The sequence below is a fragment of the Cydia fagiglandana genome, chromosome 10, assembly GCF_963556715.1.
Source record: "Cydia fagiglandana chromosome 10, ilCydFagi1.1, whole genome shotgun sequence".
In the NCBI taxonomy this organism is placed as follows: domain Eukaryota; kingdom Metazoa; phylum Arthropoda; class Insecta; order Lepidoptera; family Tortricidae; genus Cydia; species Cydia fagiglandana.
Window position 1 is genome coordinate 18,906,449 of NC_085941.1, and position 27,301 is coordinate 18,933,749.

At 39.3% G+C, this 27,301-nt stretch overlaps 1 protein-coding gene across 1 annotated transcript; it reads left to right on the top strand.

The window, feature by feature from the left end:
* The first annotated feature begins 1,292 nt into the window (after positions 1–1,292).
* Positions 1,293–14,835, top strand: LOC134668015 (DCN1-like protein 4). Its single transcript, XM_063525456.1, has 8 exons — positions 1,293–1,442; positions 1,626–1,742; positions 3,306–3,424; positions 3,996–4,096; positions 4,775–4,903; positions 4,986–5,110; positions 11,585–11,801; positions 14,688–14,835. The coding sequence occupies exons 3-8, from the start codon at positions 3,318–3,320 to the stop codon at positions 14,756–14,758; spliced, it is 750 nt and encodes a 249-aa protein (XP_063381526.1). The 5' UTR covers positions 1,293–1,442; positions 1,626–1,742; positions 3,306–3,317; the 3' UTR covers positions 14,759–14,835.
* The last annotated feature ends 12,466 nt before the right edge of the window (positions 14,836–27,301 follow it).

Here is a 27,301-nt window from a genome sequence, read left to right on the forward strand (position 1 = left end):
AAGGTTTTTGATATATTATTAAGCAATGAAATCTACTGTTTAGGTATTAATTATAGATCAAATTGTAACAAACAAGCGCAGCGGTTTAACTGAAAAATTTTGTTATGACAATCGATGACAATGATAACTTTGACAATACGTGAGTGACGGATTTATTTACTATGGTTCGATAACTTTTATTATGCAATGACTTTACATTCAGCCCAGGAGAAGGTCAAACTAAGGTCATAAGGATATTTGTTGAAATATCTTCAATCCTCAATTATTATATCGCAGCAAATGTCGGAAACTGTTTAGAAACCTTATATCTCGAAATGGTTTTCGAAATAGAACATTTGAAAAAAAATGAACAATCCTAATTAACCTATATTTTCAGAAAATAAAATAAAAATGGGGGTCTAAAAAAAATGAACAATCCTAATTGTGTTTTTAACTAAAACTTTGTTATAACCAGAAAATATACGATACATTTAAATATTATATATTTTGCAATTTATTTCTACGCTTAAATTAAAAAAAGGGACGCTTAAACGTATCTTGATTTAACTAAACCAAGGGCCCAACCTTTTCTGTTCTCTTTCACGACGCAGCAACTAGTATCATTTCTCTCTCCTCGCTCTTTTAAAATGCCGTTTGTCAAAAAAGGACAACCATACTGTTGACAAGGTGGACTTCAAATCAAGTGTTGCCTTTCTTGATGCGCCCGGGCTGTGTATGTGTGCGTAAAAGCGTATATGACTGCTCTTTTAGGGATGTAAAAAGTCGATTTTAATCATGTTATATATCGATAAACGCTACACAGCGGAACGAAATAGCGATTAATTGAAGCTTCAATATCTTCGTTAAACATAAACATAATTGAAATGCTAATGGATAATGAATATATTATAATATAATAATATAATTCAATTATTGCGGAACACCTATTTTAGGAGGTATTTATGTATTTTAATTAAATATCTGAACTTTCCCTTGGTTCCCTGCTGGGGCGTGACTATAAAATTGTGATCTGATAACCACAATAAAGAATAAAAGCGTTTTTGGTCATTTTAGGTATCGTTAAGCCTTTGAAGTAAAATTAAAATTGCAAGAAATGTCGATAGTTTATCGATATGACTTTATCGACATGGCTACAGCAACGTGGGCCTCATTGTTAATCGTACACTAAACAAAAGTGGCAACAGTGACAGCTCGCTGAGACACCGTCTATATATATATTATGTCTATGAACTAAACGCATATTTGCATTGTACCTAGAGCAATTGAGAGCAATAACAAAACGTTCGTTTATAGCCACCGTTTGAGTTTTTCTTCCGCTGTGTCTGCTGTTTGATTTTAGAATTAAACACATATTTTAAATAACTTGTCGATTTGTAAAAAAGCAAAAAACAAATTAAAAGTACATTCTGCTTTCACGCTGTTTTTCACCAAATAGCTCTGAGGTGAGAGTGGGTTTCTTTAAGAGAAACCATCATAGTTGTTTTTCTTAGAATCGCATCACCTGACAGTGTAAATTTCAGTTTTCGTGATGTTCTTTATTAATGTAATCTCATTACCTAGTTCTAAGACGTGCTCATTGAGATCGTTGTCCTCCTTTTTTCCTCCACATTGATTTTTTATTTCAGGTTACTATCGACCTGTCAAGAAGACATTTTTCGTCAAGCTGTGCACGCAAAATTCGCAAAATAGGAGACGAAAACCCTTTTAAGTTTTCAAATTTCATATCAAATCTGCCACCAATAGTAAGTTATTTTATCTCTTGTTATAACATTTAAGTCTTATGTAGGCCAAATTGCTTATAATGTTGTTTTGAGATGGATAAATTCATCTATATACATTTTACATTTCGCTTGGAAGGTATTTATGATGTAAACAACATTGAAAATGGTTGATGACGGCAAGAATTATTGTTGAATCATATGTTTAGTTGATAGTTTTAACAATTGAGAGCACCTCGTATTCAAATATAACCTATAAATGCAGTATGAGTATCAGCTGAATTTGTGACAGATACAACAAGGTTCGTGTTTTTTAAAGGACCGTCGCAGTGGGTTATTACGTAGCAAATACTTTTATTATTCATTCTCTATTCACATATTTCTTTATTGAAAATTACTTTAGAAAAAATAATAATAGTCTATTGTTAAATATGTATGGATGGTTGGAATGTGTGGATTAACCTAGGTTGGTATTACACCTGTCCAATTTCTTGGTCCAATGTGAATTTGTGTCTCACATTTTACTTAATGAGAGAGTGAGAAGCAATGACATTGGACCAATAAACTGGACAGGTGGAATACCGTCCTTACGTTCATGCCTCATGATAAGATTAATGGTGTTTTTAAACTGATTACTGTGTTTGTAGGTCAAAATGTTGTGTTACCTAGTATACTAATGACATATTTTCAACAGTGTTTGCCAAATGATTTATCATAGTCATTAATAAAATTATTCTCATTTCTTAGTCATCCTTCAGTTGTTGATCTAGGCTCGGTTAAACACTCTGCACTTGTTTAGAATTAGATATGGGTTGTATATGGAGTTTGCTGAGTATCAACATTTGGCAAATTATTTAGTTCATCTATTTAGCAAAGTTCAGCAAAGTATTTAGTTCATCTATAACATTCTCCACATGTTGAGAGACAGGCAAGAATAATGGAGCAAAATCGTAATAATATTGGTACCCAAGAGGTTGCACACGGACCCAGAGGATACCCCAAACAAGATGGGAGGATGAACTTAAACTCACAGCAGGCCCGAACTGGACGAGTGGCCCACGAGAGACCCCAACGGAAAGAGCTGGAGGAGGCCTTTGCCAAGTGGCACACTAAGCATAGAGACATACTCTAACTCAGAATAAAAGGGCTTAATAGATATAGTTCCTTTATTTAGCATTAGAAAAAAGGTAGTCAATCTTGAGGTGTCTTTTAATTGAAAAACTCATTTTAAAAATAAGTCTCTGCAAATATGTAACACTTATGAATCTAATACGATCATTTATATTCTTCTGCTTTCATAAGTAATAGATTTTTTTAAAGCGTTTTTCAATTAAAGGACATGTCAAGATCGCTTACCTTCTTTGTAGTTCTTTCTAATGCTAAAAAAACGAACTATAGATAGATAACATTCTCCATTTAAAAAGTTTAACCCGTCGAGCGCTCTACTGTCACACGTGTGCTGGTAACTAGTATAGGAATTCCATACTGCGGTAATTCTGAGGCGCTCCACAGGTTAAATTAGCATAGCGGCTTCATAAGCAGGTTACTACCAACTTGGTGGAAACTTATAAGGAATCTTGCACACAGGGTGGTAGAGTGATGCCGCGCTGCAGCAAGCGGACGCGCGGCGCGGTGACGGGTGACGTGGGCGTGCCCGGGGCCACCGCGATCGACGCCCAGCAACATAAGCGCTCACGTAACACCAGGTATCGCCGCCGTGTGCGCTTGACGCTGACTCCCATATGATCTTCTAACCCAGAGAGAAATATTAGTAAGACAAGAGTGCTCACTCCATACATCAGTTTCGCACCAAAAATATTAGTATTTTCACCAGAAAGTCTTATGTTGTTGAGATTGGAGTTTCCGGTCGGTGCTTCATCTATTGTCACTTGAAAGTACTACTGCTGCTACTAAAAGTACTGATAATTCCGCTACTCGATGCTAGATGTCGACTATGAAAATACTAATATATTTGGTACCAAAACTTATGTATGGACTATGGAGTGAGCACTCTTGTCTTACTTATAATTCTCTATGCCCAGAGGCTACATACTAGCCTTTTTTGGGATTAGTCCGGTTTCTTTATGATGTTTTCCTTCACCAAAAAGCAACTGGTAATTAGTATAAGTTCCGAAAAACTCATTGGTACGAGCTGGGGTTTAAACCTGCGACCGCAAGGCTACCAGTGCTCCATGTTTACTACCATTTTTTAGTCAAATTGTATTATTATTCCCTTTCAATAAAACAAGATCCTAACATTTTGAATATTTGTTTCAGTTCACGACGACATTCCAAAGCAGAAGACTCCAGTTTCAGTGCAAAGAAATGTTTAGCATGGTTCAAAGAGTACACCACAGTCTCAGAGCCAGATGTATTAGGTCAGTTCTTATCCATTATTTACTCTCTGTGGTTGTTCCATGACTAAGAATCATGGTCATCGGTGGTGGATGCTCCATACATAGTTATTCCGATCTGCCTCCATTGATGCCTGTTCATCTGTTCATCACGACCGAGAAAAAGTTGGTTGAGGATGGGGCCCCTTTTTACTTGATCGCTCCTAGTTGGAGACCCGGCCTCGTTTGCCCTCGTGTTTCCAACAATAATCAGCTTTTCAAGGCTTTCATCTCCCCACATTATGTGGCCGAAGTAGGACAATATGCGCTGCTGGCAGACATTCTTTACAGTAGTTTAGATTTTAGGGCGTCCCTGCTAGTTACACGATTGCTCGGAGCTAGGGAGCGGGGTAACGAAAAAAAGTATGAGCGTTGCTAACTGGCGCGGACGCGTGCGACGGAACTTACCTACAATGGCACTCGCGCGCGTGCGCCCACCCACGCTACCCCAATTCAGAGCTTAAACTTTCTATAGGTACATGAGGCTGACATGTTCACCTAGAGTGTTCAAAGCCTCAATAAAAATTAGATTTAACAAAAACTTGCTATGTTACGTCAAATTCCATCTGTAGCAATGAATAATTATCAGACAGAGTTATTTTCGCTTACATTAGATGGATAATTGCTATTTGTCTTTTACTTACCACATCAAGTTGTCTGCAGGGCCCGAAGGAATGGAGAAATTCTGCGAGGACATAGGAGTGGACCCGGAGAATGTTGTGATGCTGGTCATTGCTTACAAAATGGGTGCCAAACAAATGGGCTACTTCACGCAAGAGGAGTGGCTTAAAGGTAAACTTATTTGATATTAATATCATTTATCCTAAATAATTATTCTATTTTTCTTGTCTGTTATGAGTTTTCTTGTCCGCAGGTTTAACGGAGCTGCAGTGCGACAGCGTCCATAAGCTTCAGATGAAACTCGACTACCTCAAGAGCTTACTCAACGACCCCTACATATTTAAGGCTGTATACAGATATTCTTATGATTTTGCTAGGGTAAGTTCTGTTACTTCTTCCACGCGTTATACTGGCATTTTACCACGGCTCATGGGAGCCTGGGGTCCGCTTGACAACTAATCCCAAGATTGACCTAGGCACTACTTTTTACGTAAGCGACAGCTATTTGACCTTCAAACCCAGAGGGGAAACTAGGCCTTATTGGGATTAGTCCGGTTTTCTCGCGATGTTTTCCTTCACCGAAAAGCAACTGATAAATATCAAATGATATTTCATACATAAGCTCCGAAAAACTCATTGGTACGAGCCGGGGTTTGAACCTGCGACCAAAGGTCTGTTACAATAATTGTACAGATTATTTATATTTAAAACATTTGAGTGACTTAAGGAATGATCAATTATGTGTAACGTTTTATTGTGCGGTTAGCCAGAGGACAACAGACGTCAAAACATTTATAGTATAATTTTGAAAATTACGACCATTTTTAGGGTTCCGTACCTCAAAAGGAAAAAACGGAACCCTTATAGGATCACTCGTGCGGCTGTCTGTCCGTCCGTCTGTCACAGCCAATTTGCTCCAAAACTACTGGACCAATTAAGTTGAAATTTGGTACACATATGTAAGTCTGTGACCCAAAGACGGATATGTAACGTCAACAAATAAATTTTAAACATAGGGGCTACTTTTGGGGGGTAAACCATAAAATTAAAAATCAAAGTTTTGCAAACTATGTCGTGTTACATATCAAACGAAAGAGCTCATTGTGAGAATCTCAAATATATTTTTTTTTATAAATTTACGATAAAAATTTTAGAAGTTATTCAAGAAAATAGACAAAAAATGACCATTCCCCCCTCTATCTCCGAAACTACTAAGTCTAAAATTCTGAAAAAAATACACAAAATAGTCCTTTACCTAAAGATGACAGGAAAACTTATTAGAAATCTAGAGTCAAGCGTGAGTCGGATTTAAAAACAAAAATGCGGTTTAGGTTTTTTTAGGGACACAGCCGCAATACTTTAAGTGAAACATGATGTAGACAGCTATTGCGAAGGCCCTAGGCCGATATCCGCATAAGGCCGAAGACCCGAAGCGTCCCGAAGAGGCGTGCCTTTAGCTTCAAGCGTGAGTTGGACTGTAGATAAAAAATGCGACTAGGCTGTATCTGGCACACAGCCGCAATGGTACTTGTAGTACTGATTGATTATGTTACTAGGTATTGTCACGTGTTTTAAAAAGCACAGGGTGGCCAAAAAATAAACTAAGTGTATTCCCGTTGCCGACGTGCAACCCCGAAATCGCGAAGAAAAATTTGGCTGTTTAATACGTTTTGGCTGGTCCGTTTTCTATGGGAGGATACATTTTTTTTCGCGATTTCGGGTCCCATAGTAAATGTTGCTCAGTAGGTATAATCCCAAAACCTCCCTGGCTACGGGAATGTGCGTATTTTTTGGCCACCTTGTAGGTATTATCTCTCTTCGGCCTTCGCTTTTAAAACACTTGCGGAAGTTGTAGGAAGCGCGACCCGTCGGACCCTCCGAGTTTTAAGCTCTACGCGGAGCCACAGAATAAATAATAGTACTAGGTACAGAAGACTCACTCTCTAACAAAACGCGTCTGTCACGATCAGCACAGATATGGCCGCTAGGTGGCGACAGCGCCACGCGCGGCTTATGGCAAACCCCAAAATTGGGATGTACTTTTAGCTACCTGCAGCAAAGCGACGAAATCGCGGAGTGAGACACGCCTGGCGGAGCTCGGTCTTCAGTCTTCGCATTTAGACACTTGTACTATTGTTCGGCATTTAATTTCCTAACTAAGCTACTTTGCATATTTGCAGGGATATAAGCCACCACGCCAGAAAACTTCATATTACATGTGTTGAAAACTTGATTGACTCATTCGGGTTTTTCAAGACGTTTCACTCACGTCATGTTACACGTACAAAAAAAAATTGTTGAAAATTGTGTGATGTACGGAACCCTTGAAACGCGAGTCCGACTCGCACTTGACCAGTTTTTTGTATGAAAAAGCGATTTCGTGCGATCGTCTTCTTTCGTCTTAAGACTGCGTCGAGCAAAATCAGCGAAAAAGGCAGTCACCGTTTAGTCGCTAGCGTTCACATCTCTTGATAAAAAAAATATAATAAATGTCATTATTATCCCAAAGAGTGTGTTTACAACGAATCACCCTTGAAAATCTGAAATCTTTTACAATATGTATGTATGTATGTATTTACTTTATTGTACATAGAAATATAAACACGAAAAACACAGAGTCAATTAAATACAACAAAGGCGAACTTATCCCTGAATGGGATCTCTTCCAGTTAACAGTAAATATAATAAATACATTTATGCAAAGTTGTACCTAAAATGAGATGAACGAGTGTCACGGTTTGGTAAAATTTGTATAAAAAAATAGCTGCTCAAGCTATAATATCGAGTGATTTTGAAAGCCAGATAACTGGACTACAACGAATTAGCGTTTTCCTATTTTTCCTTTTAAAGGCAACAGAGAAATTCAATCGTAAATTTAAACTTTCATAAAATTTCCATACATCCGCCATATGTGTCAAAATTCTCCTTTCATTCTGATGCCCGCTGGGGCTCGTCCGGAGTGGTCGCGTACCTAAATCTCCCATTTTGACATTTCGTTTATGACATAAATTAATGTCCATATACGAATGATGATACCAGTGAAAAACTGTGTTCAAAATAAATAGGTTAAATGAAGAATGTCATACGGAAATCTCAGAGTCATTAAAATTTTGATTTGATTTTATTCACAAGTCATAATACTTTAAAAATATAACAAATTATTTAAAAACTATACGAACACAACCAAATCAGTGTATGAAAAAAGTTTGAAGATTTGTTTTATCTTATTGGAATAAATTTTCATTGTGTAAAATTCTTAGTTTCACACAGTTCTAAAGAGCTATCACGTGCTTCGAGTTAAAGTTAATTCAATGATATATTATCAAGAAATTGAAATCAAGAGTAGACCTGCAGTCTCAGCGAGTTTTAGTGGCTATATTATCAGTTGAAAGAACGATATTTAAAGCCAATACCATCGGAGTGGTCTGCTTTAGAAGTATGTTGGTTAAATGTGACGATTCTTATAATATCAAATAAAAAAGTGCTTTTATTTTATTGATTCGGTGCAAAACGATAACTCAGAAACGAAATATGTAGAACCATCAGAAATGCCTTTGGTTTTCTTTCAGTGAACGTTTATAGGACGAGGTCTTAGTCTTATCAGCGTGGCTTTGGCCTTTGGACATTTTTGTAATGCTCTGATTTTGTTTTACCAATAATTTAGTTGAGGTATCTATATCCCTATTGTAATAATCCAAATTTATTTATTTAAATACAAATTTCAATAGCTTCGTAAGTATTATCCATCTGACTTAATAAAAATAACTCCTACGTTTGATTCGGTCTATCTCTACAATCCGCATACCATCGCCCACAACCACACTTAACTGACGGTTCGTAAACCTTGTTACAAAAGGCATAAGGTTCACCGATAAGAACACAGGTCATACTTAAGAGTGCTGCTGTTTGTACCTCTCTTAATACAAAAGTCAACAACGAAATGAATTAACTAGGATTATTTACATTTAAATACGTCACATACCTATGACATGACATGAACAAACAAGGAAAGCTATATAAAAAGTGTTTTTTCTCTGTCTTATCACAAAGGAACCCTTTGACAGTTTGCATTCCTCAAAAGAGGCCAGTGGTTAACACCAAACTCGAAACAGCACCTTTAAAAAAACATTAGGGGTCATTGACCTGTCCCAGTCAATTGAGGTAGTGTGCGTGAGCTGCATTTGTGTGTGTAATGGGGTAATTTGACAGAATCTGAAAATTTACCCTCCTCTACCCCCTTTTAATTAACGGGTACTTATACCTCGTTTTTTTTAGCATTAGAAATTAGGTAAACAATCTTGATGTGTCTTTTAATTGAAAAACTCATTTTAAAAATAAGTTACGGCAAATATGTAACAATTATGAATCTAATACAATCATTTATATTCTTCTACTTTCATAAATGATAGTTACTGATTTTTAATAAGCGTTTTTCAATTAAAAGACATGCCAAAATCGCTTACCTTCTCCTTCTTCCAAGTTCTTTCTAATGCTAAAAAAAAACGAACTATAGATGTAGATGTAGTGTAGGGACGTTCGGACGGAAGTAGGCAGGCTGTCTACCGCGTGTCGTGTTCATTCAGTCCTGTTCCCTGGAGTTGCTGCAGGATAGTCCCGGCAGCCAGTGTTGGCCGTAATGGTTAATTCTAATTAACAATTAATCAATTGCATTAACCATTAATTCCGCAATTAATCAATTGCATTACGCATCAATTTAATTAAAGTTAGTTAGAATTGAATCTTGAGACGTTTAATTACATTGATTGTCAATCTAATTGCCTATTTAATGGCATTAAAGTTTCAAAAAATTAATTAGAATTACTCTCAATTGCATTAACGTTTAATGGAATTAAATATTTTTTTCATAAACTAATAATTAATGTTAATTTTGCTTGAAACTATTAAATGGGAATACACTCATTATTGGTGTATTTTTATTTGTCCCTGTCATATGTGAGTTGGAGATAAATGGGAAACGGGGACAAATGGGATATATTCATTTATATGCATCTGCTCCAGGCGGGAACAAATGGGAAAATATCGGATAATGATGTGTTCCCATTTGTCGCCACACCAATAAAGTGGGGAAAAATGGGAATAATTTATATGCAAACTGCACATATATTTCCTATATGTTCCCCGTGGGAACAAATGGGAATACACCCATTATTGTTAGTTATAATGGGTGCTCATAAAATAAATAAATAAAATAAATAAAATAAATAAAATAAATAAAATAAATAAAATAAATAAAATAAATAAAATAAATAAAATAAATAAAATAAATAAAATAAATAAAATAAATAAAATAAATAAAATAAATAAAATAAATAAAATAAATAAAATAAATAAAATAAATAAAATAAATAAAATAAATAAAATAAATAAAATAAATAAAATAAATAAAATAAATAAAATAAATAAAATAAATAAAATAAATAAAATAAATAAAATAAATAAAATAAATAAAATAAATAAAATAAATAAAATAAATAAAATAAATAAAATAAATAAAATAAATAAAATAAATAAAATAAATAAAATAAATAAAATAAATAAAATAAATAAAATAAATAAAATAAATAAAATAAATAAAATAAATAAAATAAATAAAATAAATAAAATAAATAAAATAAATAAAATAAATAAAATAAATAAAATAAATAAAATAAATAAAATAAATAAAATAAATAAAATAAATAAAATAAATAAAATAAATAAAATAAATAAAATAAATAAAATAAATAAAATAAATAAAATAAATAAAATAAATAAAATAAATAAAATAAATAAAATAAATAAAATAAATAAAATAAATAAAATAAATAAAATAAATAAAATAAATAAAATAAATAAAATAAATAAAATAAATAAAAGTCAAGGCGGCACTCGGGCCGCAAGTGATAGGTTCACGAGCCGCATGCGGCCCGCGGGCCGCAGGTTGCCGACCGCTGCACTAGACCTTTGATCCCTTGGGCGTCTTTATAAAATTACGATATTTATTCTTGTTAATGTGTATTTACTTGATGATTTATTATTATATATAATATCTTAAATTTTATTCGATTTTACATATTATGTATGTATGTATAAAACTTAACAAACTAAAACCCTTGTTAATTGTTAATTATCAATCACATGTTTAATTTTCATTAAAAATTGTTTTAGTTTTTAATGGTTTGTAAAGCAATAACCATTAATTCTTTTTAATTGTTAGTGGTTCGTAATAAATTAACATTAATGCAAATTGATGTTCAATGCAATTGATAATTAATTTTCCTTCAATGGTTAATGGCTAATGGCAATTAACCTTTTCAATGGTTAATTTTTAATGGTCAATTGCATTAACGTTCGGCCAACACTGCCGGCAGCATTCCCTTACTATTCTCTACATCTTCTTGTTTTTCTGCAGAACAGGAGGACATCTTTAAGTTCGACGTCCTATAGTTCGTTTTCTTTCAGTGTGTCTCTACCGAATGTATTATAACGCGGTGCCGCATACATAATACATTCTGGGGCCGATTGCATAACAACATGTAACTAATAATATTAGCGGAAGTCTCTTTCCAATTCCTTTCATTAGAAAGAGACTTTCGCTAATATTATTAGTTACAAGTTATGCAATCGGCCCCTGCTTGTGCATTTGAGTGACTTAAGGAAGGATCAACTTCATCAACTATTTGTAGCGTCATATTATGCGGTTAGCCAGAGGGCAACTCCGTTACAGACGTCAAAATATATATAATATATTGTGCCATGTTGAAAATGTGAACTATGTTTGTATGAAAAGGTTATTTCGCGTTCTCTTTCGTCACTTTTGTGTTAATGAAGGTGTGGTTGTGGTGTGTTCAGGACAAAGAGCAGCGTTCGCTGGACACGGGTACGGCGCGCGCGCTGCTGGGCGTGCTGCTGCCGCGGTGGGCGCTGCGGCCCGCGCTCGGCGACTTCCTGCAGCGCCAGGGCGCCGCGCGCCGCTACCGCGTCGTCAACCGCGACCAGTGGTGCAACATACTCGAGTTCAGCCGCACCGTCGACACCCAGCTGCAGCATTACGACGCCGACGGAGCGTGTGAGTACACTTCCTGCAGCTGCTGGGCGTGCTGCTGCCGCGGTGGGCGCTGCGGCCCGCGCTCGGCGACTTCCTGCAGCGCCAGGGCGCCGCGCGCCGCTACCGCGTCGTCAACCGCGACCAGTGGTGCAACATACTCGAGTTCAGCCGCACCGTCGACACCCAGCTGCAGCATTACGACGCCGACGGAGCGTGTGAGTACACTTCCTGCAGCTGCTGGGCGTGCTGCTGCCGCGGTGGGCGCTGCGGCCCGCGCTCGGCGACTTCCTGCAGCGCCAGGGCGCCGCGCGCCGCTACCGCGTCGTCAACCGCGACCAGTGGTGCAACATACTCGAGTTCAGCCGCACCGTCGACACCCAGCTGCAGCATTACGACGCCGACGGAGCGTGTGAGTACACTTCCTGCAGCTGCTGGGCGTGCTGCTGCCGCGGTGGGCGCTGCGGCCCGCGCTCGGCGACTTCCTGCAGCGCCAGGGCGCCGCGCGCCGCTACCGCGTCGTCAACCGCGACCAGTGGTGCAACATACTCGAGTTCAGCCGCACCGTCGACACCCAGCTGCAGCATTACGACGCCGACGGAGCGTGTGAGTACACTTCCTGCAGCTGCTGGGCGTGCTGCTGCCGCGGTGGGCGCTGCGGCCCGCGCTCGGCGACTTCCTGCAGCGCCAGGGCGCCGCGCGCCGCTACCGCGTCGTCAACCGCGACCAGTGGTGCAACATACTCGAGTTCAGCCGCACCGTCGACACCCAGCTGCAGCATTACGACGCCGACGGAGCGTGTGAGTACACTTCCTGCAGCTGCTGGGCGTGCTGCTGCCGCGGTGGGCGCTGCGGCCCGCGCTCGGCGACTTCCTGCAGCGCCAGGGCGCCGCGCGCCGCTACCGCGTCGTCAACCGCGACCAGTGGTGCAACATACTCGAGTTCAGCCGCACCGTCGACACCCAGCTGCAGCATTACGACGCCGACGGAGCGTGTGAGTACACTTCCTGCAGCTGCTGGGCGTGCTGCTGCCGCGGTGGGCGCTGCGGCCCGCGCTCGGCGACTTCCTGCAGCGCCAGGGCGCCGCGCGCCGCTACCGCGTCGTCAACCGCGACCAGTGGTGCAACATACTCGAGTTCAGCCGCACCGTCGACACCCAGCTGCAGCATTACGACGCCGACGGAGCGTGTGAGTACACTTCCTGCAGCTGCTGGGCGTGCTGCTGCCGCGGTGGGCGCTGCGGCCCGCGCTCGGCGACTTCCTGCAGCGCCAGGGCGCCGCGCGCCGCTACCGCGTCGTCAACCGCGACCAGTGGTGCAACATACTCGAGTTCAGCCGCACCGTCGACACCCAGCTGCAGCATTACGACGCCGACGGAGCGTGTGAGTACACTTCCTGCAGCTGCTGGGCGTGCTGCTGCCGCGGTGGGCGCTGCGGCCCGCGCTCGGCGACTTCCTGCAGCGCCAGGGCGCCGCGCGCCGCTACCGCGTCGTCAACCGCGACCAGTGGTGCAACATACTCGAGTTCAGCCGCACCGTCGACACCCAGCTGCAGCATTACGACGCCGACGGAGCGTGTGAGTACACTTCCTGCAGCTGCTGGGCGTGCTGCTGCCGCGGTGGGCGCTGCGGCCCGCGCTCGGCGACTTCCTGCAGCGCCAGGGCGCCGCGCGCCGCTACCGCGTCGTCAACCGCGACCAGTGGTGCAACATACTCGAGTTCAGCCGCACCGTCGACACCCAGCTGCAGCATTACGACGCCGACGGAGCGTGTGAGTACACTTCCTGCAGCTGCTGGGCGTGCTGCTGCCGCGGTGGGCGCTGCGGCCCGCGCTCGGCGACTTCCTGCAGCGCCAGGGCGCCGCGCGCCGCTACCGCGTCGTCAACCGCGACCAGTGGTGCAACATACTCGAGTTCAGCCGCACCGTCGACACCCAGCTGCAGCATTACGACGCCGACGGAGCGTGTGAGTACACTTCCTGCAGCTGCTGGGCGTGCTGCTGCCGCGGTGGGCGCTGCGGCCCGCGCTCGGCGACTTCCTGCAGCGCCAGGGCGCCGCGCGCCGCTACCGCGTCGTCAACCGCGACCAGTGGTGCAACATACTCGAGTTCAGCCGCACCGTCGACACCCAGCTGCAGCATTACGACGCCGACGGAGCGTGTGAGTACACTTCCTGCAGCTGCTGGGCGTGCTGCTGCCGCGGTGGGCGCTGCGGCCCGCGCTCGGCGACTTCCTGCAGCGCCAGGGCGCCGCGCGCCGCTACCGCGTCGTCAACCGCGACCAGTGGTGCAACATACTCGAGTTCAGCCGCACCGTCGACACCCAGCTGCAGCATTACGACGCCGACGGAGCGTGTGAGTACACTTCCTGCAGCTGCTGGGCGTGCTGCTGCCGCGGTGGGCGCTGCGGCCCGCGCTCGGCGACTTCCTGCAGCGCCAGGGCGCCGCGCGCCGCTACCGCGTCGTCAACCGCGACCAGTGGTGCAACATACTCGAGTTCAGCCGCACCGTCGACACCCAGCTGCAGCATTACGACGCCGACGGAGCGTGTGAGTACACTTAAAAACAGCAAAAACATCACGTTTGTTGTATGGGAACCCCTCTTAAATATTTATTTTATTGTGTTTTTAGTATTTGTTGTTTTAGCGGCAACAGATATACGTCATCTGCGAAAATTTCAACAATCTAGTTATCACGGTTTGTGAGATACAGCCTCGTGACAGACTCGGTCTGATTTTTAGGCCATATTTCCTGAAAAAAAAGTTAGTAAAAAATCACAAATAAACGGTATTACCAGCCTCGTGTATCTAAACGGCTTCGCTATCTCGTCCGTTTATATCACTGAGCAGGTAACTGCCTATTTCCCAGTATTCTTAGTACCTTATGTCTTAAATGTATTTAATTTTGTTTCAGGGCCAGTAATGTTAGACGAGTTTGTAGAGTGGCTACGTGCAGAGCGGGCCGAGCGGGCTGGCGGCAGCTGAGCGCACACGAGCGTTGCTGCACTAGTGAAAACGATCACACGCACTGTAAGTTTACTGATGAGAGCGGGATGTAAAAGCCGTAACACACTACCGCACCGAGCGCCGCACCCATACGTGTGAGGGCGTCTCACTTATGCGCGCGCGGCACCAAGGTCGCGGTGAGGTGCGATAGTGTGTTACCACTATAAAACTTGTAATCGAGTAATTAGAGAGAATATTGTGTCGAAGAAGGTTAAGGCGTATCTTTTTAGTAATATAAAGTAGTTAAACTGTAAACAAATGTTTGTATTATATAATGCCGGCTGTACACACGTCGAGAGCCTCTCGCTGAGTCTCGGCACCGCTCCGACCAGTCGGAGAAGGGCTGGACGAGACAGAAGGGAGTAGGTATTTATACACTCGTTCCCGAGAAAATACGATGGAAAACAATTATGCACTACATCTGTACTGAGGGTCTACCGCCAAAACCGAAATTCGCAAATTGCGGGAATCTTTCTCTTTTACTCCAATGAAGGCGTAATTAGAGTGACAGAGAAAAATGCCCGCAATTTGCGAACTTCGATTTTCGCGGTTATAGCCCTGCATTCTTAACGCGAACGAACTATAATTATATTTTTTAAATACGCAAAACTTTTACCGGCAGAATATTTTCTTAAAAACTCCATCATAACTCTCTCTAGTTTCGAAATAAAAATTATAAAATATAAAAGTGGTGTAGATCCTTTTCGCGTTACTGAGACCATAGATCGTAATTAATTAAAGTGAATTTATAATTTTAGCTGTTTGTTTGTTTGTATCTTCTGTTTGCACACCAAACTGTTAACTGACAATAGCGGATATTCCGCAATACTGTGTAGGGGGCACCACTAGCAGAAACAGTAAACAAACCGACTTGATGCACTTGATGTAATTATTCGTAGCAAATAATCTTTGAAAACTTGTCAAAAAACTAACGCATAGTGTTAAGTTACTCTATGGTTTACGGTTTGTGCTAGTGCTGCATTCTGGCGGCAGAACATTGCATTAATACTCCCTATGGGATTGGCCGGTCCGGTAGTTTTTTTTTATAGATAGCGCCAGTGCAGTCACTATAAATTCTACCAATACTGTCAACTTTTTTTTTATTGTTATCTGGATGCCCTTTAAGCCAAATCCCATATAACAAAACTAGAATCTGGGAAACCTAACCTATGCTGGCGCCATCTACGAATAAAACTTGTGACAGTTGCCAACCCAATCAGTAAACCTTATTGCCAAAGGATAGGTCCATCCATCGATAGCCAGTTAGCCTAACTTAAGAGCGCGGGTACAGCCAAAACCTCCTAAGACCCAGCCATACAAATGCGAAACCCAAAATTTGCCAATAAAATTTGAACCTGTAGTGCAGGAAATAGGGTTGAATTTTATTTGTTTGAAAATTTAACGAAACAAAAGAAATGCAACTCTGTTCCAATTGAATATGGTTTAAATTTCATCGAACTGGAGAAGTATGAAGTGCTTCTGGTTTTAAAGATATTTGGCATTTTCAAAATCACCCCGCGCTCGAAGTCAGCCCATTGCACCTAACTTAAAGATATCTTCTCTCTGACCGTGCTTCCTTGTCGAATTAATTTTCTAACACTGCTATGTAGTGCCAAACCGTTTAGCCTATAACAAACCAATACACAGTCAAAACGGTCACAACTCAAAATAAAATAGAATAGAATACATTTAGAGTTAGACCAAGAAAAGTCTGCAGTGATTTTGATAGCCCACGCAGTGCAAGAGTTGTTACATCAAACTTCTATTAAATTTTGACGCATAAATAACACTTGCACTGCGTGGGCTATCAAAATCGATGCAGACTTTTCTAGGTCTCACTCTATTCACGTCTCACATGGCTGGTTACATAAGACAAGTTATAAAAAAAAACCAGAAGAAAAAAGGTCCCCCACTCAGCGTAATGCCACGGCAAGCCGTAACGCTGATTATCGGTAGGGACCTACCTTATGACTAATTAAATACGTTAAACACTTCTTTCGTCTCGAAATATTATGTTTGACAGCTAAAATAGGTACAGGAATCTCAAAATGTCAAATTATATAATTCAAACTTAAGTCCAAGACAAAAGGGTGCCTCGACTTTGACAGCTAATGCAGATGGCGCTGTATGGCTCCGTACTTTATGCGGTAACTCTGGTTGTGATACGTTAACATTTTACGACTCTGTTACCACAAAACATATAGCACAATCTACTTAAGCTGTCGAATATATAATCTACAATCAATAACTGAAAATAGCATAATGTTTTATTATGTTTTGAGTTATGACCTTTTTGTAAATGAATCCTATGAAAAAATGTTTCCAATGTATCATAAACGAGTAAAAGCCGGGCAAGTGCGAGTCGGACTCGCGCACGAAGGGTTCCGTACCATAAAGCAAAAAAAAAACGGAAAAAAATGCAAAAAGAAAACGGTCACCCATCCAAGTACTGACCACGCCCGACGTTGCTTAACTTTGGTCAAAAATCACGTTTGCTGTATGGGAGCCCCACTTAAATCTTTATTTTATTCTGTTTTTAGTATTTGTTGTTATAGCGGCAACAGAAATACATCATCTGTGAAAATTTCAACTGTCTAGCTATCACGGTTCGTGAGATACAGCCTGGTGACAGACAGACGGACGGATGGACGGACGGACGGACAGCGAAGTCTTAGTAATAGGGTCCCGTTTTACCCTTTGGGTACGGAACCCTAAAAATGATTACTCGGCGTAAATGTAAACAAGCAGCACGCTTAGGATTAATTTATTTAATAATTGAAGTCACTGATTAATTTAATGTTTGCACAAATATATGGATCAAAACGTACTTTAGTTTATTCAGCAGATTGTTTGAACAAAGACAGTTTGATATAGAGGCCGATTGTCAAAGTAATTTTTGTAACCACAAAATTTACTGCCATCTTTCGGCCGCCTGCCAAAACTTTTAGAACGCCATTTGACTTTAATCCTTGTTATTTCACTGATATGTGTTAAATTTGTTAAATGTCACAAATGGCGTTCTAAAAGTTTTGGTAGGTGGGCGAATACGAGGGTCGCACTGAAATATTCGGGAATGGGACACTTAGAAATAACATAATAGAAAGAGGCATATAATTTATAAAAATGTAACTCTTTATAAAACTTTTAAGGTATATTTCATTTGGTTGTCATTTGTATTTAAGAATTACTGGCAATTTGAAAATTGTATGTCGAACATTATTTGAATTTTTGGCAAAGTGATTTTTCCGATCAAATTTTTAAACGGTTTTCAATATGCCCTCAGCGAACAAATAAAAGTTACAATGGGCTTCTGTTATTTTTTTATGAACTAGAGTTCATCGTACGCTCGTTTGCGGTTAAAATTAAATATGAAAGTCACTTTCATTTTATCCCATAGATGATCTTAAAGAAGCATGTCATTCCAAAGCGACGTCAAAAATTAAAATCGCATTTGTGCTGTTAATTAAAAAGACTGCCAAAAAAGTTGCATATCGGCAGATTTCGACATTCCTAAATATTCATATGACAACAGTAAAAAAATATTATATATATATATATATGTAAAAAAAACTTCAATTCCGTTGGCTACTCCACGAATTTCATACAAAACCACTAAGGCTCCAAAATCGCCATACAAAAAGGACTTTGGGATTATGAGCCGTGTGCATTACAGAATGATTACTTTCAAAAGAAAATTTATATGCGTGGTCAGTTTGAGATTAAGTATGCATTAAAATAAAGATTGACTGTCTAGATGCGACAGTATTCTCTATTCCCGACATTTTCAGTGCAACCCTCGTACTGAAGCTACAAAAATTACTGTGACAATCCGCCTCTATAGTAAATTCTCTTTGGTTTCAATCAAGCCTACATAAAAATTGGGTTTTATAAGCTTTTTTAAAAATACAGTGTTCAGAACTATTCAAACTAGCGTCTAAACTGTCGTCCCGTTTTCCATCTTTAGGTCGCTTATATACAGTTAGCAGCAGAAGTTGCTAAGCGGGCCAGTTGTTCAAAATGATCTTGACGCGACTTTATTGTTAAGAGAATAAGGGCGTGTCAAGGTAATTTTGAACGACTCGCCCGTTTAGCAACTTCTGCTGCTGACTGTACGTCCGTTGTTTTCACCGGACAACTGACCGTGTTACCACAGAATAGGTAATAGTATGTACTACCGAACTACCGTACAGAAAAGAAACTTCCTACAAAACTGAAGTTTGACAGTGGTTCAGGAACGAACCATGCTGTTTTAGGGTTGTCAAAAGTTGTGCCAACCTTTATAATACTTGTTTGCTCGGAGTAATACTGAGCCGAACGGAGCCGAGAATGCCAGAAAGGATCAGTTTCGCCCCCCTGGTGCATGTTACGCGATTTTTTATGTGGCTACCGAGAGCTGTCACCCAAGGAAACAAGACATCGTCGCCTAAAGGGGCCCACTGATTAACAGTCCGCCGGACGGTATCGGCCTGTCAGATGTTCGGAACTGTCAAAATTTTGTTCTAACTGACAGGCCGATACCGTCCGGCAGACGGTTAATCAGTGGGCCCCTTAACACGGACAATAAAATAAAATAGTCCTGTGAAAACAACAGATGTACTTATACAAGCGGCCAGGGACTGAATTAAAAAAAATCCTTAAGGGAAATGTGGAGAAAACTATCTATTAAGGAAGACAGTCTACAAGCTTTTTACATATTTTAAAGCCAACGTTTCATTCTTCTTCTCTTCTTCGACCTAGCGTTTTCCCGGCCTAGCGCCAAGATCTTTTTTCCTGCTCAATCTTCTCCACTTTGCCCGGTCTTCGGCATCCTCAGGTGTTACTGTTCTCTTCCATTTCGTTTCATTCTGGAACATAAATTAATGAAAAAAGTCTTCTGAAGTTACAATATAATTTAATCATTTTGTATTAATTCAAATGATTTTCGTTAATCAAAAACTCAAGTGTCATTAATGCATTTGTTAAACACATAGTAAAAGATCTAAGTTTCATAGCAGAACTCGAAATAATATTACGAAATGTGCCATTTTCAAACAAAAGGTTACTTATTATCTGTTTTTAATAAGGCGTTATTTTCATATAACTTCAATTTGAAATATACCTTATCAACAACCGAAAATGTGGTAACTTTTGGTTGAAAACGTCACATATGTTCAGTCTCTTAGTCCTACCCACCGAAACAATTCAGTAGAACATACTTAATAAAAGAAAAGCCTTTGCCAATTAAAAATATACCTTATTTATGCAAACAAAAAGTCTTATTTAGAAAGTATCAATCAAGTGCTTCTAAACTCATTTTATTCATTGAAGTGCAAAGAATTTAATGTATTTAATAACTTTAAGAATGCAATTTTAATTATATCACTTGCATGGCCATATTGCTTATTATATTATCTTTTATAATGAAGATATAATAGTGATATGGTTTTGTGTGTATTCGAGGTATGATTTTTGTTTACTTGCTATTGTAATATAGTTAGGTCTCAGTTTAGTCTGTTCTAAAGTCGTTTGGTAAACATTTTTTTATAAACAGTTTGTAAACAATGTCTGAAATAAACGATCATTATTTTATTTTTTATTTATTTAATGTAAAAATCTCAAGGCAACTGTCCGACCGATGACGAGAATCGAGAACCTAGCAACTAGCAAGTATTTTCTATATCAATTAAATATTGTTTTCGGCGAGATTTATTTTTCTCGCTAGCAATGCAAACACCTATTATCAATTAATAGTTTTTCAAACCAGGTAAGCCTACATTTTCATGTAGGACATTTTTTTTTGAGTTAGAAAATAGTCTTATGATCTTCATCGATCAGAAATCTGTCTTAAACTATCAGTAACTTTTTGCAAGTGCCCCCGAACAGTTATCTTACAGCTGTAATTTAGAATTAGATAAGTTGTGTATATTTATTATTTCCGATAAACTTTGTTGATTAACATTGTTTATAAATAAATGTTTATCAATGAAACGGTCAACAGTGAAATCAAATCAGATAAAAATTATACTCAAAATTATCTGTAAATGAATCATTAGTGACTTTGTATAAAATTATAAATAGTATATGTAACGGAATCTTGTTTCGTTGTTGACTGTACTTCCAATGTTTCATATAAAATCTGTTTGTTATAAGGGATGTACAGTCAGCGTTTGTAAAAATATAGCTTTGCTGTTTTTGCGATGCTGATTGTACGTCGATAAGCTAATTTCCTTATAAAATACAAGCTATTTGATACAAAGTGTTTTGTCAAAAGTTAATACATGTTTTGATATATGCTGTTACGACCGACTGTACCTTAGAATCCTCCGAAGGATACCATACAAATGAAAAATCTAAAACTTGCCATTCAAAATTTGAACCTATAGTGTAGGAAATAGAGTTGATTTCGCGTAGTTGGAAAATTGAACCAAACAAACCAAAAGCGACTCTGTTCCAATTGCATAGGATTTAAATTTCATCGAACTGGTGCTAAGGTAGGACCTTGGGCCTTAGGTTAACCTTTTGGACGCCAATGACCGATATATCCGCACCTGCCAACGCCAAAGACGGATTAATCGGTCACATACCACAGAGCAACATAGACCTACGTGCATATGCATAAAGTTCAATTTCAGTTTTGACACTTCGGTGATGTGGCGTCCGAGTGACTGCTTTTGTGTTTGACATGGCGTCGAAAAGGTTAAACAGGCCTGTAAGTTTTGGTAGGACAAGTCTGTAAATGCATATTTTTGACAGTAATTTGTGTTAATATCTTGTCATTTATAATGTAATCGGTAATTAATTAAGCTGTAACCAGACTGGACCCCATGTTCCATAGACTAGTTGTGCCTAGTCAAGCGCCCGCCGGTGAGACAACTCGCAAAGGTGAACATAATTTGACCATTTGTAACATTAAGTCTTTGAAATAAAGGTGATTGAGGGTCTCCAAGAACTAATCCCTTAAGGTCAACTATGTTGGAATGGAATAGGTACAGTCAAGGAATTTAAATTCCGACCCATTTCGTACTTTGTCACAGTGACAATCAATATGAAAGCCGCTAGAGACCTCATACGGTTGTCACTGTGACAAAGTACGAAATGGGTCGGAATTTAAATTCCTTGACTGTACTTGGAATGTATATTGGCTAAGATTGTTGGCAAAAGGTATTGAAGGTTGTGAAGTTTTATATCAAGTGTAAGATGTCTATGGTACAGTACATAGGTACAGTCAAGGAATTTAAATTCCGACCCATTTCGTACTTTGTCACAGTGACAACCGTATGAGGTCTCTAGCGGCTTTCATATTGATTGCCACTGTGACAAAGTACGAAATGGGTCGGAATTTAAATTCCTTGACTGTACCTACCGTACCGTTGTTGTACCGTGGAAGGAAATGAATGGAAAAATGTTGCCTCCAGGCAAGATTGAAAGTGTGAGGGTAGGCCAAGCTAACTCCGAACCGACTAGGTAAACATGTGTGGATGTGCCACTACGTTGAGATTTCTATGAAAATATGACATTGATAGTGGCATCTACACTTTGTCCTTGTAAAATCTGTGCGGAGTTAGCTTAGACAGAATCTAAGTGGTCAGACGATAGATGTATAATGGCCGTGTGATAAAGATTGTATTGTATCCGTCTCTTTCTAACTAATGTCATCTAATGTAGACAGACAATTTTTAAATCAAATTTGGTTATATGGTAAACATGCAACCATTATATTCCTGTAAAGTAAGTCGTTTGCATGGTCGAAGTTATGAGTAACTTTTAGGAGAATTATAATTTTGTACAATAATGATTTTTTAAATGGACGTAGTTTTTAAAGATATTTGGTCCATTTTGTATTGTATGTATAGGATTCGGTAAAGAAAACTTGACAGAATATTATTTAGTATTAAAATATAGTATTTACTCCCTTTTTGCCCATGTAACAATAACAGTAACATTAATTTTTGGTCAAAAAATATCTCTCACACGCCAAAATCATGGCTGCAAGCTAGACCTTATTTAAAAGCATGAAGGTTTATATTGACAGCACGATAATTCGATAAATTACTGACTTTCTTTGAGAGCAATAACATTCTTAGGGATTAAGCCCCCCCCCCCCCCCCCCACATCTGGCGTCTTTCGAGCGTCGGCGTCTGTCGGCGTCGGTCCAGCGCTATGGAAAATGACGTCGCTGCGCAGTTGCGTCGACGCTGCGTCGACGTCGGCCATAAAATTGTAGACGCCGACGCTCGAAAGACGCCAGATGTGGGAGGGGCCTAAAAGGGTGTAAATTCGTACTCTATTCAATACTAAAGGTTTTTTGAAGTTTTCTTTATATGATATTGTGTGTGTTGCCCTAACGCGCGGCGGGCGCGCGCAATGTAGATATGGTTTTATATAAGGCGTAGGTAGTTATTCAAATTCTCTACGATGTAACGGATTCTCTGTAACGACGGTGTATCTAAATTACTCACAATGTTTAGGCGACTGTACCAAATGTTAAAGGGAGAAATAAATAAACAATTCAATAATTGGTGGTTTCTTTTTTTAAAATATTTTGAACACCCAATGTTCCGGTGGTGACAGTTCTTCAACCGACCAACGGAGCGCCAGATGACTCACGAGCCTCACGTATTACGGGTAAAAAAAGAGAATGAATAATAATACAAATTCAAAAATTCCTAAGAATTCCGTGAAATGCAAAAACTATAATTATTATCAAAGACATATGTAACTTCGTATAAGATGAATAAAGCCTAAGGAAAAAACGTGCCTCGGAAATCAAGAAAAAGTCATTCTCGGATAGATGCCGCACACACCTTTAGCCTATCCTCGGCTAGATGGAGTGACGACACCGTTTCATATTTAACGATTTTAAAACAGATATCAGTGAATGAACATGGATCAAAATGATATAAAAATAATAAAATCATTTATGCATATATGTATACAGGGTGTGGCCTGTAATAAGAGCAAAAAATCAAACTGGAGATTCATTGGAGTACCCAAAGTTACCACCAAGTGGTCCCGATGGTTCAAAATTCTTAATTTAGGAGAAATTTTAATTTAAAGTCAAGTTTAGCACGCAATGGATTTTAACATTGCGTTACGGTCGCTTAACTGTCGTAAGATGTCATGGTACCGGGACGTCTTGGTACGCGCCTTTTAGTACAAGTTATTTTAAAAATGAATACAGAGTAAAGTAGCTCTTATTATTAGGAAGTCAGAACTCATTCAATATGCAATGACACGTTATGTTTTGTTGACAAACTCGAAATACTTTTTTTTGCTATGTAATGGTAAATAAAATATTTTTTAAAATAATTTATTTTCGTAATAAAAACCTCCATAAAACACTTAACTTCATTACCTACCTATTTGAAAAATGCTTTGAACTTTGTCAATATTGACAACTGTCAAGCGAATGCACAACAATTATTTATGTAATCCAATCTTGTTTATGATGGAATTACATGATTGAACGGTGGAGCCAGAAGAAGTTCAAACCAAGCTGTTGCACCGCAAACGATTTCCTGATCGGAGGCAGACTGACAGTGTCATCGTCAACGTTGAACGTAGTGCCACGTTTGCGGGACAACGAGCCTGTCCGGGGCCCGGGACGGCGGTGCAGCCTCCGCCAGCGTGCAGGCGGTGATATGCGAGTCAGCATGGCGTTATACTAAAGAATAGTCCGCAATTTCGACAACCACCAGTACCAAAAAAAAACAGAACTATGTGTATTCTATGGATCTGTCACAGAAGTCGTATTAGAGGAGAAAAAGTACCTACCTGATTCATAACAGAGTCATTTGAAAGAATAAGGATACCTAATAATACATCGTATTATCGAAAAAGCAATTTATCGGCCAAGATTATGAATGGAAACTGAAAAGTGTTTGTTATTAATTTGTTAGTTGTGAAATGTAAGTACTTGTGTTATGTAGTTGTTCAAGATTAATAAACTCAGTAACTATACGTTTTTGTTTATTATCTTTTCCATGTGATGTAATTATTTACATGAAGCAATAGGCGTAGCTAAGGGTGGTATTCCATCTGTCCAATTTTTTGTCATTTTGTCTCACTCTGCCATTAAGCAAAATGTGAGACAAAATACACATTGGACAGGTCGAATACCACCCTTACACGTGGCCAAAATGATATTACTATTCCATTTACAAGTACGTTGCGTCATTTGACTACGTGTTAGATAGTTCTACTTATGAAAGAAAGTTTCCAAAGTTCCAAAATTTTTATTGAATAGTTTTGGTAGCTTGTCGAAATGGTTATGTAAACTGCAATTCAGTCTAGTTGGACCACATTTTAACGGCTGATCACCAAAACGTCTTTACAGAAACACACCGGGTAATTATTGATAATAATATTTAACATACGTAATTTGCATTCGTGATGGCTTGCCCCAATTTGTTCGTAGGTTTTGGTCGGGTAGTTACACAAATTTCTGTTTTAACAATGAGGGTGTACATGCCCTGGCTCGCTGCCCTCGCAAGAGCAGCGAGACCCTTTGACTCGGCCGGAAAAAGCCGACCACATGACAATCGGAGAACGGCGAGACGAGACAAGGAAGACCGAGACAAGACGAGAGCAGTCTGTACACACTCGCTCTCGGCCTGTCTCGAGGTGTCTCGCGGAAAGTGTACAGCCGGCATAAGCCTGAGCGAGTTTACAAAAGTTATGCAAAAGAGTTAGTTCAAAGTAAAGAGCAACGAGACGGTAAAGATAGAGTCGTACCAAAAAAAGTCTGCAGCGGATTTAATAGCCCACGCAGTGCAAGTGTCATTTATACGTCATAATTTCATAGAAGTTTGACGTTTAAAATAACACTTGCACTGCGTGGGCTATCAAATCCGCTGCAGACAATTATTGGTCTGACTCTAGCGACAACAGGATCAGTGTGTCCCTTTCTATTATTGCCAGTTCATAGGCCTGAGTTACACTTGTAAGTTTTACTTACGTAAGTAGGGACACGGCTATACTACAGAATGAGAGATGAATATCGTTATCTCATTCTAACAAATAGCTTTGTCCCTACTTACGTAAGTAAAACTTACAAGTGTAACTCAGGCCATAGAAATAATAAAGACGGTACCTATCTATCTAGTTTAGTTTTTAATTTCAATTTGTATTTTCATTTTAAGGCGTTAGTTTTGTAGGTTGTTTTAATTTTAGGTTACATTTTATTGTAAATTTGATATTTATTATGTTTATGGTTTAAATATGGTTCCCCTCTGGGTTGGAAGGTCAGATGGCAGTCGCTTTCGTAAAAACTAGTGCCTACGTCAAATCATGGGATTAGTTGTCAAGCGGACCCCAGGCTCCTATGTGAGCCGTGGCAAAATGCCGGGATAACGCGAGGAAGAAGAAGAAGAAGATGGTTTAAATAAAAAGTATTCATAATAAAGACAGCATACGTAAAAACTGTTTGTTTAAAGTCATACCCAGAATAGTCTGCAGCGAATTTAATAGCCCCAGCAGTGCAAGTGTTATTTTAAACGTCAAACTTCTATGAAATTATGACGTATAAATGACACATGCTCTGCGTGGGCTATCAAATCCGCTGCAGACTTTTTTTGGTCCAACTCTACAACTGTTTTCTGCCGGGGTACGTCACCTTTCAAAATATCATAAATATTGTAATAAACCTCCACAGGGACCTAAACCATGCATTAGATTGTTTAATCTATTCTCTCTTACAACATACATGACAATCGACGTCAAGTTGCTAATTTATCAAAATAAAGCAAACTTTACAAATACTTAATAATATTAATTTAGTAAACTAATCAATTATGCACGTGAAATATGAAACATATGGTTTAACGAAACAACAGTAAATGAAAACCGAGCTTTATTGTCAAATCAGAGTTACGAATGTGGGTTGTGGTTGCACCAAATGTGATTCTCGTTGTGATCGCAGTTGTACAGCCAGATGAATTAGCAGTGAAATTCTTCGTTATTTTTGAGAAGGCCCTCCACCCAGTATTGCACATGTTGATGTCGTGTCGGAGCGAACTCAAACGGAGAACAGGTTGTACCATCGTTCGTAGTCGTTGTCGTGAAAAAGAATCATCCTAACAAAATTTTAAAAGTGCAAGTTATCTCGTGAAGTGGTTATCCATGTAGTTTGGCGTAGTTATTATCATTTATCAGTGATTTTATTGCACATTTTTTGTTGGAACTGCTTAATAAACAGTTAAAGTTACTTTATAGCGTTTTACTCATTTTGTCCTTTTGTCCGTTAGGCCTATTTGATAAGAAAACTGTTAAGTAATGTTGATTTCCACATTAAGTACTGAACATTAATTGAAAATTGCATAGGTTTAAAAAGCAATATTAATACATTTAATAGGATTTTCAATATTATTGAAAACGATCGTAAATGTCAATGTCAAGTATTCCGACTGGACACATAACGTCTGCAGTACATTGCTGGCTCGATTAATTTTGTTAGAAAATAACAGAAAATTATTTTTTCATTTTAATTAATTAAAACTATTTGGACGTAATTCCTCATTACTTAAAGGGCGTATATTTTAATTT